We start from the raw sequence: 16,814 nt of genomic DNA, 5'->3' as shown, positions 1-16,814 counted from the left end.
CTTAAATTGCAGCTCTTCATACATCATTCCCCTAATAGATAATTTCAGTTTCCCTTTTGCCAGAATAATGTTTTGAAATCTTTTATCTTAACATTCAAGATTCTCTTCTTTTCCTCTTCCTTTCTCTCCCTACCTTGTATTCTTTTCTTAAGCTTTTCTTCTAATACCTGTGCTCAAGCCAAATGCATTGTTCTTAGAAAATCCTGTGGTTGTTCGTACATTCATTTGTACACTTGGAACATTTGCCCTGTTTTCAAGATTCTCCTCCTTCATGCAGAAGTCTCAAATCCTGTCACACTTCTGTGGCCTACCATGTCTTTATTAATCAGTATGGTGTTGTGCTATTCTCATAAGCAAACATATGACTGGGACAAGTGTTTTCATCTAAAGGTTACATCTATTCACTCAAAGCTCCAAGTCAAACACGTAAAAGTGAGCTTTCTAAGTTATCTATGGAGCCACTACTTCTCATACCCAGAGGTGCATCATCATTTTCACCACTAGACATATTTTTCTTTTGGATGTTTTGTTCTATTTTTCAGATCTGACAAAGTTCCCAAAGATGTCACTTGTGACCTCATTGTAGGATGTGATGGAGCCTATTCAACTGTCAGATCTCACCTGATGAAGAAACCTCGTTTTGATTACAGTCAGCAGTACATTCCTCATGGGTACATGGAGTTGACTATTCCACCTAAGAACGGAGATGTAAGTCCTTGCCCTTTCTCAACCCCTTCCCACAACCCTTGCTTCATGAGCACAAATGCATATTCTAACGCAGTCATTCTCAGCAGCATGTCTTGATCCATTTTGAGGCCTATCACAAGAACTTTGTAATTAATAATAAATTGGATGCATGGGTATCTTTTTAATAATACAATTCTCAAGTCCTTTCTTTTTGGATATGCTTTCTGGAGTGAAAAAGAAAGGAGCAGTCTGGGCACAGTGGCTCATGCCTGTAATCCCAGCAATTTGGGAGGCCAAGGCAGGAGGATCGCTTGAACCCAAGAGATCAAGACCAACCTGGGCAACATAGGGAGACTCTGTCTCTGTAAAAAACACAAAAATTATCCAGGGATGGTGGCACACGCCTGTGGTCCCAGCTACTTGGGAGGCTGAGGTGGAAGGATTTCTTGAGCCCGGGAGGTCAAGGCTGCAGTGAGCCGAGATCATGCCACTGCACTCTGTCCTGAGCAACATAGCCCAATCCTGTCTTGAAAGAAGGAAGGAAGGAAGGAAGGAAGGAAGGAAGGAAGGAAGGAAGGAAGGAGAAGGGAAGGGAAGGGAAGGGAAGGGAAGGGAAGGGAAGGGAAGGGAAGGGAAGGAGAAGGGAAGGGGAGGGGAGGGGAAGGGGAGGGGAGGGGAGGGGAGGAGAGGGGAAGGGGAAGGGAAGGGGGAAGTTACAACTCTCCTACTGGAAACACATAAAGGATTTGAATAATATCATTTGTCTATGTTCTCTTGGGAGAAAAAAACAGGTTGATGATGAATCCTTCAGTATACTGACAATCGGGGGTTCTTATAAGCATGATTAAATCAAATAATAGTTATTAAATAAAATGACTAGAAAATTGTTGTAAAGTGATTTCTATTGTGTTTCTCTCATTTCCTGGTTAAACCATATGTGACTGGAGGCAAATAAGTGGTATGTAATTTTTTCATGTTGTCATAAGCAAATAAGTGTAGGAACTTAAGAAAAAAATGCTAACAGAAACAATAAGGATATTGGCTTATAAGTATGGATATGCAAACAACATTAAATACTTGATTTGCATATAAAGCATACATTTTTAAGATGCTGATTTAATCTATCCTCTGAAATCCAGACAAGTGTAAAATAGCTAGTCAATATGGGATAGTGTTGTTAAATACTAAATATCTGCCAGTAAAATCCATATTTTCACATTTCATTACCTTTCTGTTTCATCTTCATGGTCAAAATGTATTTGCTAATTTTTTAGTACTTATTGTACTGGTTTTCAGATAGCTTCTGTTCTCATGGCCCAGAATCTGATAACTCTGGATATAGGATAACAGAATTCTGTTGAAAAATTGTTCCAGACTTAAGAAGAACTGTGCTTGCTAAAGTAGATTTAAGAAAGCCCTTTATTTTCTAGGTATATATAATAAATAGTAATAACTGATGGTTTTAAAAAATATCTCCACTCTTTTAAGAACATTGTTTAGGCATAGCAATGTGACTCAGACATGGGAACATTTTGACATGGCCCAAAAACAGTCTTTGTGAGACTTTCTCTATTTCTCTTTGTGTCTGTTTTTTCTTTTGTTCTTAATGTAATGTATGAAATAGACACTTGTGCTCTTCTGATGGTTGGAGTGGGGGCAAGAGATTGGGTAAATGGCTTTCTACCACTAGCATTACTGTTAAAGCGAAATAATTGCTTTTCATATGTATTCCTCTTGCCTATTGGATTGCCCTGTAAGGTCAAGAGTTATGCACATACTCATTCCTGTGTCTGTGTGTTGGGCTTTCTTTGGGAGTCTGAGGCTAAAAAAACAAGGAAGACACAGTCCCTTCACCTAAGACACAAATAACTATGATACAGTGTAAAAATGTCAGCTCCAAGACTATGCTGTTTTTTCGGTATTCTTACTATGTAAGCTATACATGGAAGGTGCTCTCAAAACATCTGTAGAAAATAATACAAATTGGAAATAATTGGAAAATTGATTGCATATTTCTATGTATATAATACCCCTGGGAACCTTCAAAAATGTGGGTCACTTGGGTCTTTGGGTCAATTGATCTACCCAAGCAATTAATACTTATTCAGGCTGTTATTGTATTAATAGTAATTACAGAGGACCACTAAAGAGATAAGACTCTTCTCTATTATTTATGTTATAGGAAACAAATGATAAGAAGCTTGTTTCTAAAATTTTGGTTTGGCTCATGAAATTTAAATGTAAGACCTTTCTGTCCAGTATAGATAAGTTCTGAAATAAGGCAAAAGATAAAGTAAAAAAAAAAATTATATAAATATATATAATGTATGTGTGTGTACATATATACCAGGTATAATTATACCAGGTATGATTCAAGATTTGAGAACATAAGATGTTCTCTCTCTCTCTCTTTTTCCTTACACATACACACACATGCACGTATGCCGAAATCTTGAATTATACCTGGTATCAAAAACCTACCTAAGGTTGAGTTCATAAAGACAGAACACAAAGTGTTTTCTAAGACAACTTCTATTTTATGTAGCAATAGATGTGCATATCATCGTGTAGATGCTACTGGTTTTAATTACTGTGGAAACTATTATAAAGCTGAGTCCGTTTTATAGGTTTGCTATATGAATGCACTAATCAATCATATATTATTTTTTCTGCAGTATGCCATGGAACCTAATTATCTGCATATTTGGCCTAGAAATACCTTTATGATGATTGCACTTCCTAACATGGTAATATAGAATTTTTTATCAACTGTAATTTTGCATTTGTAATTAATGTTGTTTATTACTTACATTTGTACTTAGAATGTATATACCTAATTGATCACTTCATTGTTTAATCTATTTAGTGATTATAGCTTTGAAACTTTGGGATTACTGAGGAAAAATCTGAAGGATTTCTAATGATTTACTTTGGAAAGGAGATTTAACTTACATGAATGGATAACAAGAGTTTATATGTGGTGGTGCCTGTCATTGCCACTAAAGACAATTTAGGAAGAAATGGCCCCCCCAGTAAAGCCGAAGAGATTTAGGTTATCTATTAGGAATCGATTCAGCCTTTAAGGTCTGTAGTACATTGGAATATGCATTATCAAAAGAGAGCGTGGGGATGGGCGCAACGGCTCACACCTGTAATCCCAGCAATTTGGGAGGCCAAAGCGGGAGGATTGCTTGAGCTCAGGAGTTCAAGACTGGTGTGGCCAACATAGCAAGACCTTGCCTCTACTAAAAAAAAAAAAAAAAAAGCCAGGCATGGTGACACACGCATCCCCAACTACTCAGGAGGCTGAGGTGGGAGGATTGCTTGAGTCCTGAAGATGGAGGCTGCAGTAAGCCATGATCATCCCATTGCATTCCAGCCTGGACAACAAAGCAAGACCCTGTTTCAAAAAAAAAAAGACAGCATGGCTTTTCTTTCATTAGAAAGACTTTTTTCCTAGGTAGATATAGCTGTGTCTCTAGTTGGGGTTTTTTTCTTTCTGTTGGTATCTGTCCTGGGGTCCAGGGCCTAGTAATACGATCCTAAAAGGAAGAAAAAGAGATGTCAAATCTAACCAACCTATTAGTAATTTAAAGAGTGTAGGCTGGGCATGGTGGCTCATGCCTGTAATCGCAGCACTTTGAGAGGCCGAGGTGGGTGGATCACCTGAGGTCAGGAGTTCCAGACCAATCTGCCCAACATGGAGAAACTCCGTCTTTACTAAAAATACAAAAAATTAGCCAGGTGTGGTGGTGCATTCCTGTAATCCCAGCTACTCAGGAGGCCGAGGCAGGAGAATTGCTTGAACCCGGGAGGCGGAGGTTGTGGTGGGCTGAGATCGCCCCACTGCACTCCAGCCTGGGCAACAGAGTGAGACTCTATCTCAAAAAAAAAAAAAAAAAAAAAAAAGAGTGAAGTATTTGCTGTGTGAAAATGGAGAGTTTACAATATAGAAATTGTCCGAATAATCAAAGAAGCTGGAGAGCACCCCTGGGACTTGGCAGAGCTTTTCTTTGGGAGCAGGGGAACAAAGTGACAGTGCCTTTCCTGTCTGCTTGGACATTCCTTCCTAAAGCTCCCTGGTCACAGCAAGAAGTCTTGTGATTTCGAGACCCACCTACAGTGCCAGCATCACTTGGCCCCCATCCCCTTTCACTCTGTTTCTCTTCTTCTCACAGAACAAATCATTCACATGTACTTTGTTCATGCCCTTTGAAGAGTTTGAAAAACTTCTAACCAGTAATGATGTGGTAGATTTCTTCCAGAAATACTTTCCAGATGCCATCCCTCTAATTGGAGAGTAAGTTGCAAGATGTGCCTTTTGCTCCATTTGTTTGAATTATTCCAAATTCAAATAAAGGTTTTGCACCTGATTTCAGTTTGGGTTAAACACAATGGATCATGCGGTAACCTGGAGAGAAACCTACATTAGAGCAAAAGTCTAAGTGGATATTGTGCTGCAAGCAGGAATTCTGAAAAACACCCTTGTTGTGGCCAGTTCCTCCGGGAAAGATGAGCCACCAATGTCCCAAGGCTTTTGTGCATCTTATGCAGGCTCCTCAGGCTCCTTGGGGCTTGGCGTGCCACAGGAACTGGCTGAACTGTTTTCTACTGGTAGATACACAAATCTTTGGCACAGCAGATACATCAGGCAGCCTCAGGTCTTGGATCCTACACTTACTAGACACGTAAGCTTTCCCATATTCCACTCATGGGAAAAGGTTGATAAATAATAGAACCTATCCCAAAGGGTTGTTATGAGGACTAAATGAGATCATGTCTATAAATCATTCAGCACAAGGCTTGGTGCATATTAAGTTGTCTATCTAGACACCTCCAACGATGTCTTCATGAAGGCAGCGCAATGCTACAGAGAATAGACCTTAGTCAGTTCAGTGAGCCATAATAAAACTACCATAGACTCAATGGCTTATACATGACAGAAACGTATTGCTCACAGTTCTAAAGGCTGAGAAGTGTAAGATCAAGGCACTAGCAGATTCGATGTCTGGTGATGCCCCACTTCTTGGTTCATAGATGACAGTCTTTTTGCTGTGTCTTCACATGCTGGAAGGGGCATGGGATCTCTCTGGGGTCCCTTTTATAAAAGCACTAATCCCACTAATGGGGGGTCCACTCCCAAGACCTAATCACCACTCAAAGGCCCCATCTCCAAATACCATCACATTGGAGATTAGGATTCCAACATATGAATGTTAGGGGAGCATAAACAGTCTATAGCAGAGCAAGATTTTCGTACCGCTTCTGCCCCTTACCTCCCTGAGTTTCACCTTTAAAATGGGTATCTACCATAGGGCATTTTTGAAAATTAAATGAGCTAATTATGTAAAAGGGATAACCCACTGCTGGCCCATAGCAGGTCTTTTAAAAATTGCTAGTCACTTTCTTTCCTGAAGACTAGTTTAGTCTCTATGGGTCCCTCCTTCTCCAACTGTGAAGAGAAATCTCTGCACACCAGAATTAGCCCTTATGTACTTTCAAACTGATTTCATGGCTATCTTTTGCCTTTCCAGCCAGATGTAAGATTCTTGAGGCTAGGTACTATTTGTCTACTTAGAGCTTCCTCAACACTTCTACAGATGCTTTACAAATATTAGGTTTTTTGTTTGTTTTTTATTATAAGCACCATGTTGTACAATAAATCTTTTGAAGTTATTCTTCCTGTCTAACTTAAAGTTTGTACCATTTGACCAAATTATTCCCATCCCCCAAATCCTAGTTTTATTACTGTTATCTATTTCCAAATACGTAAAGATTCACATTAATTTCAATTTTGGTTTATTGTCTTCTAATCAAATGCACAGTAGCATTTGCTCAATTTTTTATGGAAACCTAAAATCCACTGCTGTATTTGAAACTCTCATGGCCCAGGTGCATGTTAACAAAGTTTTAATAATATATGATACAGAAATATTTAAATTATTCAAATACAGCCAAACTTTTATTTTTAATGTGATTAACATTGTTGCAGACCAAGAAGGTAATTAGAATAACGGAATTTTAGGACTGGAAAAACTTCAGTTTTTCCCTTTTCTCTTTTCTTCTTGTAAAAGGTATTTTTCAACAAAACTTCATGATAGTTAATTTAGTAAATCTGAAAGAATTTAGCAGGATTTAATACCTAGTTTGATGTCTTTACATTCGGATTATTTTCCTTTGAAGGAAACGCCTAGTGCAAGATTTCTTCCTGTTGCCTGCCCAGCCCATGATATCTGTAAAGTGCTCTTCATTTCACTTTAAATCTCACTGTGTACTACTGGGAGATGCAGCTCATGCTATAGTGCCATTTTTTGGGCAAGGAATGAATGCGGTAAGTTCTTTTTCCCTAGGTAAGTCCCTGAAATACTTCTGGGTCAGTCTCAGCTAACAAGTCTTACATAAAACATATGTCTAAGACTATCCCCACATAACCCCTGAAAGCACAATCAATTCAGCAATCATACCAGCTGTGTAGCTAGATTGATCACCAACTCTAATCAGAATTTGGATTAATCAATCCAGTAATCCATAGTAGAAAAAAGCACAAAGCATAATGCACCCATCCCTTGGTATCACCAAGGGATCGGCTCCAGGACCCCCGTGGATACAAAAATCCATGGATGCTCATGTCCCTGGTGTAAAATGGCATAGTTTTTGCATATAACCTACAGAGAATCTCTCGTATCCATTTTTACGTCTAATTTTTAAAATTTTTAAAATTATTATGGATATATACTAGTTTTATATATTTATGTGATACATGCAATATTTTGATTGAGGCATACAATGTACATGACCATATCAGGGTAATTGGGGTATCTGTGACCTCAAGCATTTATCATTTCTTTGTATTAGAAACACCTGTCACCTCAAGCATTTATCATTGCTTTGCATTGGAAACACCCCAATTCCTCTCTTTTAGTTATTTTAAAATATATAATAAATTATTGTTAACCACATTCACCCTATTGTGATGCCAAATACTAGATCTTATTCATTCTATCTAACTATTTTCGTATCCATTAACTGTCTCCACTTTACACTTCCACCCTACTACCATTCCCTGTCTCTGGGGAGCATCATTCTATCTCCATAAGTTTAATTTTTTTAGCTCCCTCAGTGAGTAAAAATTAATGTGATACTTTTCTTTACATGCCTGGTTTATTTCACTAATGTCTTCTGGTTCCATCCATGTTGTTGCAAATGATGGTATTTCATTCTTTTTTTATAGCTGAGTAATATTCCATTGTGAATATGTACTACATTTTCCTTATCCATTCATCCATTGATGGACACTTAGGTTGATTCCATATCTTTGTTATTGTGAATAGTGCTGTAATAAACATGGGAGTGCAGATATCTCTTCAATATACTGATGTTCTTGCTTTTTGGATATTTACCCAGCAGTGGGATTGCTGGCACATGTAATAGTTTTATTTTTAGTTTGTTGAGGAACCTCCATGCTGTTCTCCATAGTGGTTGTACTAATTTTTATTTCCACCAAACGAGAGTTCCCCTTTGTCCACATTCTCAGCAGCATTCGTTATCACTTGTCTTTCAGATCAAAGCCATTATAACTGAAGTGAGATAATATTTCATTGTAGATTTGATTTGCATTTCTCTGATAATTAGTGAAGTTTAGCAATTTTTCATATACCCACTGGCCATTTGTATGTCTTCTTTTGAGAAATGCCTACTTAAATATTATTTTTATTATTTTAACAATCAGATATTATTATCTTCTTTTGAGAAATGCCTACTTATATTATCAATTTTAAAATATCAATTTTTAAATTGGATTATTCGTTATTTTCTGACAGTTATTTGAGCTTCTTATATATTCTGATTATTAATCCCTTGTCAGATGGGTAGTTTGCAAATATTTTACTTTGTTCTGTGGGTTGTCTCTTCACTTTGTTAATTGTTTCTTTTGCTTTGTAGAAACTTTTTTTAGCTTGATACGATCCCATTTGTCCTATTTATTTCCGACTTCTCTATTCTGTTCCAAAGGTTTATGCGTCTGTTTTTTTCTTTGGCTGCCTGTGTTTTTGAGGTCTTGCTTAGAAAATCTTTGCCCAGACCACTGTCTTGGATGGTTTCTTCAATGTTTTCCTCTACTAGTTTCATAGTTTCCAGTCTTAGATTTGTCTTTAATCCACTTTCATTTTATTTTTGTATATGGTGAAAGATAGTGGTCTAGTTTCATTCTTCTGCATATGGATATCTAGTTTTCTCAGCACCATTTATTGAAGAGACTGTCTTTTCCCCAATGTGTGTTCTTGGCACCTTTGCTAAAATTGAATGTGGATATATTATTGGGTTCTCTATTCTGTTCCATTGGTCAATGTTTCTGTCTTTATACCAGTACCATGATGTTTTGGTTACTTTAGCTTTGTAGTATAATTTGAAGTCAGGTAATGTGATGCCTCCAGTTTTGTTCTTTTTGCTCAGGATGGCTTTGGCTATTCTGGGTCTTTTGTGATTTCATATAAATTTTAGGATTATTCTTTCTATTTCATATAAATTTTAGGATTATTCTTTCTAAATTCTGTGAATTTTAGGATTATTCTTTCTATTCTGTGAAGAATGACACTGGTATTTTTATAGGTATTGCATTAAGTCTGTAGATTGCCTTGGGTAATATGGACACTTTGACAATATTGATCCTTCCAATCCATGAGCATGGAATATCTTTCCATTTTTTGTGTCCTCTTCAATTTCTTTCATCAACGTTTTATAGTTTTCATTATAGAGATTTTTTACTTCTCTGGTTAATTCCCGGGTATCTTATTTTATTTGTAATTATTGTAAATGGGATTACCTTCCTGGTTTCTTTTTCGGATTGTTTGCTCTTGGCATATAGAATTGCTATTTATTTTTGTATGTTGATTTTGTATCCTGTAACTTTACTAAATTTGTTTATCAGTTCTAATAGTGTTTTTGGGGGAGTCTTTAGGTTTTTGTAAACATAAGGTCATATTTTCTGCAAACTATAATAATTTGACTGCTTCCTTTCCAATTTGGATGTTGTTTATTTCTTTCTCTTGTCTAAATGCTCTGGCTAGGACTTCCAGTACTATATTGCATAAGAAAGGGTGAAAATGGTCATCCTTGTCTTGTTCCATATTTTAGAGGAAAGGAAAGATTTTCAGTTTTTCCTCATTTTGTATGATACTAGCTGTGGGGTTGTCATATACAGCTTTTATCATGTTGAGCTATATTCCTTTTATACCCAGTTTTTTGAGAATTTTTATCATGAAGGGATGTTGAATTCTACAGAATGCTTTTTCAGCATCAATTGAAATGATCATATGGTTTTTGTCTTTCATTCTGTTGATATGATGTGTCACTTTTATTGATTTGTATTTGTTGAACCATCCTTGCTACCCTGGGATGAATTCCGCTTAATCATAATGACGGATTTTTAATGTGTTATTGAATTTGGTTTGCTTGCATTTTGTTGACAATCTTTGCATCTATGTTTATCAGAGATATTGACTGTAGTTTCTTTTTTTTTTTGTTATGTCTTTGTCTAGTTTTGGTATTATGGTAAGGCCTGGCCTCTTAGAATTGGTTTGGAAGTATTCCTCCTCAATGTTTTGGAATAATTTGAGTAGGAATAATTTTTTTTTTTTTTTTTGAGATAGAGTCTCACTCTCTTGCCAGTCTGGAGTGCAGTGGTGTGATCTCTGCCCACTGCAACCTCCACCTCCGGGTTTAAGCGATTCTCCTGCCTCAGCCTCCCCAGTAGCTGGGACTACAGGCACACACCACTACGCCCAGCTGATTTTTGTATTTTTAGTAGAGACGGGGTTTCACCATGTCGGCCAGGAGGGTCTCGATCTCTTCATCTCACGATCCGCCCACCTCAGCCTCCCGAAGTGCTGAGATTACAAGCATGAGCCACCGCATCCGGCCTATATTAGTTCCTTTTTAAATGTTTTGTAGAATTTAGCAATGAAGCCATCAGGTCCTGGACTTTTCTTTGATGGGAAGCTTTTTACTACTGCTTCTATCTTGTTACTTGTTAATGGTCTATTCAGGTTTTGAATTTCTTTATGATTCAATCCTGGTAAGTTGGTGTGTGTCTAGGACTTTATTCATTTCTTCTAGGTTTTCAAATATATTGGCATATAGTTGCTCACAATAGTCTCTAATAATCCTTTGAGTTTCTGTGGTATCAGTGTCTCCATTTTTACCTCTGATTTTATTTATTTGAGTCTTCTCTCCCTTTTCTGTGTCTAGCTAAAGGTTTGTTGATTTTGTTTATCTTTTTAAAAAACCAACGTTTTGTTTCATTGACCTTTTGTATCATATTTTAGCCTCAACTTCATTTTTGCTCTGATCTTTATTATTCTTTAAAGAAATTTTAAAAACTTCCTATTGAGATTATTTTGTTTTTAAATTAATGTATATATTTTATTTCAATAGCTTTTGGGGTACAAGTGGTTTTTGGTTACATGAACGAATTATATAGTGGTGAAGTCTGAGATTTTAGTGCATCTGGTCTATTAGCTAATGATCTATTGATTTTGATTCTCTTTTCAAAGAATCAACTTTTTGTCTTGTTGATCTTTTGTATTTTTTTGTTTCAAATTCATTTAATTCTCCTCTGATCTTTGTTATTTCTTTACTTCTGCTGACTTTGGGTTTAGTTTGTTCTTGTTTCTCTAGTTCCTTGAGGTGTAACATGATGTTGTCAATTTGTGATTTTTTTTGAACTTTTTGATGTAGGCATTTAATGCTATAAACTTTCCTTTCAGCATTGTTTTTGCTGTAACCCAGAGGTTTTGATATGTTGTGTCACTATTATCATTCATTTCAAAGCATTTTTAAATTTCCATTTTGATTTCATTGTTAACCCCAAAATCATTCAAGAGAAGATTGTTTAATTTCCATGTATTTGTATAGTTTAGAGATTTCCTTTTGGAATTAATCTTGAGTTAATTTTCCATTGTAGGCTGAAAAGATAACTGGATATGATTTTGATTTTTTAAAATTTATTGAGACTTGTTTTATGATCTACCATATGGTTTATCTTGAAGAATGTTCCATGTGCTGATGAGAAGAATGTACATTCTGCAGTTCTTGGATAGAATGTTCTGTAAATATCTGTTAGATCTATACTTTCTAGAGTGTGGTTAATTCCATTGACAGCACTAGACAGATCTCAATGGAGCATTAAAGTCCCCACTATTACTGTGTTTTTTTCTATCTAATTTCTTAGATTTGGTAGCAATTGTTTTATAAATCTAGGAGCTCCAGCGTTAGGTGCCTATAAATTTAGGACTGTAATATCTACTTGTGGGATCAATCCTTTTATCATTATGTAATGGCCTTCTTTGTCTTTTTTTTTTTTCACTGTTGTTTTAAAGTCTGTTTTATCTGATATAATAGCTACCCCTGCTGTCTTTCAGTTTCCATTTGCATGGAATATCTTTTTACACCCCTCTACCTTGAGTTTGTATGAGTCCTTATGTGTTAGGTGAGTCTCTTGAAGACAGCAGACACTTGGTTTCTGATGTTTTTATCCATTCTGACAATCTATATTTTTTAAGAGGAGGATTTAGACCATTTACGTTCAGCATTAGTATTGAGATGTGAGGTGCTGTTTCAGTCATCATGTTAATTGTTACGTAGATACTTGTTTTCTTCATTGTGTTATGTTTTATAGGCTCTGTGAGTTTTATATTTTCAAGAGTTTCTATACTGGTGCATATCAACCTTTTGTTTCAAGATTTAGAGCTCCTTTTAGCATTTCTTGTATGGCTCGTTAGGTAGTAAAAAATTCCCTCAGTATTTGTCTGAAAATGACTTTATCTCACCTTCATTTATGAAACTAAGTTTTGCTGGATATAAAATTCTTGGGTGACAGTTATTCTGTTTAAGGAGGCTAAAGACAGGACCCCACTCCTTGCTGACTTGTAAGATTTCTGCTGAGGGGTCTGCATGAGTTTTCCTTTATAAGTTACCTGATGCTTTTGCCTCACTGCTCTTAGAATTATTTCCTTCATGTTGACTTTAGATAGCTTGATAACTATACACCTTGATGATGTTCTTTTTGTAATGAATCTCCCAGGACTTCTTTGAGCTTCTTGTATTTGCATATCTCAATCTGTAGCAGGGTCAGAAAAGTATTCCCTCAAATTAGTTTCCAAGCTTTTTACTTTCTCTTCTCCCTCAGGAACATCAATTATTCTTAGATTTGGCCATTTTACATAATCTCATATTTCTTTGAGGCTTTGTTCATTTCTTTTGAGTATATTTTCTTTATTTTTGTCTGATTGGGTTAATTCAAAAGCCTTGTCTTTGAGCTCTGAAATTCTTTCTTCTACTTTCTCTAGCCTATTGTTAAAATGCTCCACTGCATTTTGTAATTCCTTAAATTTGTCTTCCATTTCTAGAAATTCTGATTGGTTTTTCTGTAAAATATCTATCTCTTTAGAAAATTTTTCATTCATATTCTGAATGTTTTAAATTTCTTCAGGTTGTTTTCCACCTTTCTCTGGCATATTCTTGAGTAACTTAATAATGTTTTGACATCTTTATCTGGTATTTCAAAGATTTCATCTTGGTGTGGATCCATTGCTGGAAAGCCAGTGTGATCTTTTGGGGTTGTTATAGAAATCTGTTTTGTCATATTACTGGAATTATTTTTCTGGTTCCTTCTAATTTGGGTAGACTATTTCTTCTAATTATTTTTAAATTTATTTTTGATTCAACTGTGTTTTTCTTTAATTTCCTTTTTACCCTGTTAAGGATGTGATTTTAATGGTTATAGTTTATTGTAGCCTAATTCTGCTCTTGGTGCTTTCAGATTTGAAGACTCTGTGTGGGTTCCTTGGTTATGGAGAGTCTTTGTTTGATGACTGGCTTTCTCAGATGCTGGTTGTAGTAGCAATGCGCTTGGTGTGTGTACAAGTTCACTGTCTCCTATGGGGTTGGAATGGTAGAGATATTTTGAAGCTCATCTCGTTTCCCATGATGTGCACTTTTTTATTTATTTATTTTTTCCCCAGTATTTTATTTACTGGGCTGAATAGTTTAGGTTTCAGGCCAGTAGATAAGGTATCCCTAGGCAGAAACTATTTATGGCTAAAGCAGGTGGGTAAATGCAATATGAAATGGTGGGCAGAGGCCTCAGCCTTGACAGAGGTGGTTAGGGGAGCTCTCAGTGAAACACACTGAAGTCTTTTCAGGGGAAAGAGTGGGAGCCACCTCCCCTCCCCCTTTCCTTCTGGCCTCCCCTGCCAGGCCAGCCGGAAAATGATCCACCTCCCAGATACATCCCTGACCCAGTGTTCTGGCTCTTCAGATCAGACAGGCACCTCTTTCCATCTGCAGGAATGTTGATGTTCCAAGTAGAAAAGAGTTCTGACTCTACCTTTTGTGCAAGCCTGAGCCTGAAGGGTGCTCCCTCATGTGGGGCTGCAATCACCCTGAAGTGTTCCAGAATGGCAGTCTATAGGGCACCCTTACCAAACTTCCATGGGAGAAGCCCCATCCCCACTGTGTTTGCAGTGGCGGATGAGGAGGAAAAGAAGTCCTCTTCTCCAAGACTCTTCATGAGCACCAGGGATGCCTGACTATTGGGTTAGAACTGCAGACTTTTCTTGCTGAGCCCAGCACTGCAAACATGACTCTGATGAAATAAACTTCCCACCAGCAGAAAGATCTGGGACTCAAGGCTTGCTCTCCAGACTCTTTTGTCCCATGGAATGTTTCATTGATGTGGTACACTCTTCTTTCCCCTGGGAATAGGAGTCCCTGAGAGCTAGACTAGTGTGTATGCTGTTGCTTTTCTAGGTCCAGCCACACAGTGGGGCTGCCACACTTGAGGCCACTGTGGGGAATGTCTGCAAGGGATCCAGTAACGTGACCTGTCCTTAAGTCTTCCAGCAGTGGGTACCAGTACCAGCTCAGATGGTGGGGAGTGACATAGACTCTGTGATTCCTTGGCTATAAATAGGCTTAGTGTGTTGGCTATTTCAAATGCTGGTTGTAGGAGTAGTTAACTGGTCATGTGGACAGACTTAGGACTTCCTGGTTAGCCAGGGTGGTGCAGGTAATGGTGTGTATTAATCCGTTTTCATGCTGCAGATAAAGACACACCCAAGATTGGGTAATTTATAAAGAAAAAGAGGTTTGATGGATGCACAGTGTCATACGGCTGGGGAGGCCTCACAATTATGGTGGAAGGTGAAAGGTACTTCTCACATGGTAGCAAACAAGAGAAGAGTGAGAGCCAAGTGAAAGGGTTTTCCCCTTATAAACCCATCAGATCTCATGAGACTTATTCTCTACCATGAGAATTGTATGAGGGAAACTGCCCCCATGATTCAATTATCTCCCACCAGGTCCCTCCCACAACACGTGGGAATTGTGGGAGATACAATTCAAGATGAGATTTGGGTGGGGACACAGCCAAACCATATCATGGTGATAGCTGAGGTCACACACAAATTTTCTTCTTCCTGGGTGCAGGTTATTCTACCTGCAGATGCTGTAATGGACTGTGTCAGTTGGCTTCTGCCAGGTGGTGGTTGGTGGTACTTGCAAAAGAGCACCAGCTGTGGTGGTAGCAGTGGGATATCTGCTTGCCTTATGTTACCTAGGAGAGGTATTCTGGTTTCTTACATGATGGGCAGGGTTATAAAGCTCCCAAAAGTTTCCGTCCTTTGTGTTAAGCTACCAGGGTAGGTGGAGGGGTGAAGCCAGGTCAGAGTTGTGTTGGGCAGGTCCATGCAAGCAGCATTCCCTGTGGGGGCCAGGAGACAGTTCTCTGGCCACTAGGGTAATGATTCAGGGATGAGGACAACTGCCTCTGCTTCACTGAAGAGTTTGCCCAGCAATTAGGGAGTAGCAGGCGGCAGTAAGCTCCACCCAGCTTCCACGCACTTGGCAAGGCAGGTTTTACACCCACAGTGTTCTGCTGGCAACAGCTAGCTAAGTTCCAGGAAGTCTACGCTCAAAACTGTCCTAGGCCATAAGCCTTCTCCTCAGACACAGCAACTGTGACTTTCAGGCCACTCCCCTCCCAGTCTACCCACAAATCCAGGGCACCCAGCTTCTGCACTCGTGGCTGTAGCACACTTCCCATTCACCTCCCAGTTCTGGCCAAGAGAGTTCATCCCCACTCGAGATTATATCACAGATTTTAGTTGGGATCTTCTCTCAACCTGTGACTGCTGCCTGAGTTAGCTTGCAGACTTCCATGAGGTTCCCAGTGATGTAGAATCAGGAATAACCTCCTTTGGTCTGTACTGGAGGCCGGGAATGTCCAAAAGTCTCTTCCAGCTACTGATCCTGCTTTTATATTCCCCACTGCTCACTAAATCAGTTCCAGTGCTTGGTGGGGTTAACACCTTCCCCCGTGGGCTGGATTGCCAGGTTCCCCAGTGGGGATTTATATCCTGGAGGCAGGCTCTCCCCCTCTCACACTTTGAGGACTTACAATTTTTCACATGGCTTATAGTATAGGTTGCAGCCTATCTCTCTTTTTAAAGGGTCTTATGGTTTCCTTCCGTTTTCCTGTTAAGCTCCTGTGTTGCCTCCTGGAAAAAAGTTCACAGTGTGTATCTCTACATATTTCCACATGTATCTCTACATATCTCTACACCACATTTTATCTTCCCAAGTGGGAGAGGCATGCTAACGTTGCCTCCAATTCACTGTCTTAGGGGGAAAGATTTTTTTTTCTTCAACTAATTTTGGATTCAGTTTGCTCTTGCTTTTCTAGCTCTTTAGGATACAATTGTTAGCTTGTTTATGTGAAATTTTTCTAGTTTTTTGATGTAGGTATTTATTGCATACACTTCAACTTTAGTTGGCTGTATCCCGTAGGTTTTGGTATGTTCTGTTTCCATTTTCATTTGTTTCAAGAAATCTTTAAATTCCCTCATTGGTCAATTTCTTCATTGACCCAGTGGTCATTCAGGAGCATATTGCTTAATTTCCATGTGTTTGTATAATTTACAAAGTTTCTCTTGTTATTTATTTCTTGTTTCATCTCATTGTGGTCAGAAAAGATACTTGATGTGATTTCATTTTTTAAAATTTTTTTGAGATTTTTTTTCGTGACCTAACGTACAATCTATCTTTGAGAATGTTTCATGTGCTAAGGAAAA

At 38.0% G+C, this 16,814-nt stretch overlaps 1 protein-coding gene across 1 annotated transcript in view; it reads left to right on the top strand.

Moving 5' to 3' along the window:
- Window positions 1-16,814, top strand: part of KMO (kynurenine 3-monooxygenase) — a 61,333-nt gene that overhangs the window by 29,919 nt on the left and 14,600 nt on the right. Inside the window, exons 7-10 of the mRNA XM_003267317.3 lie at window positions 543-708; window positions 3,363-3,434; window positions 4,866-4,987; window positions 6,871-7,018. Coding sequence (XP_003267365.1) covers window positions 543-708; window positions 3,363-3,434; window positions 4,866-4,987; window positions 6,871-7,018 — 508 coding nt within the window. The remainder of the gene's footprint in view (window positions 1-542; window positions 709-3,362; window positions 3,435-4,865; window positions 4,988-6,870; window positions 7,019-16,814) is intronic.

This window comes from Nomascus leucogenys, chromosome 5 (genome assembly GCF_006542625.1).
Source record: "Nomascus leucogenys isolate Asia chromosome 5, Asia_NLE_v1, whole genome shotgun sequence".
NCBI lineage: Eukaryota > Metazoa > Chordata > Mammalia > Primates > Hylobatidae > Nomascus > Nomascus leucogenys.
This window is presented reverse-complemented; position numbering and strand designations above follow the sequence as displayed.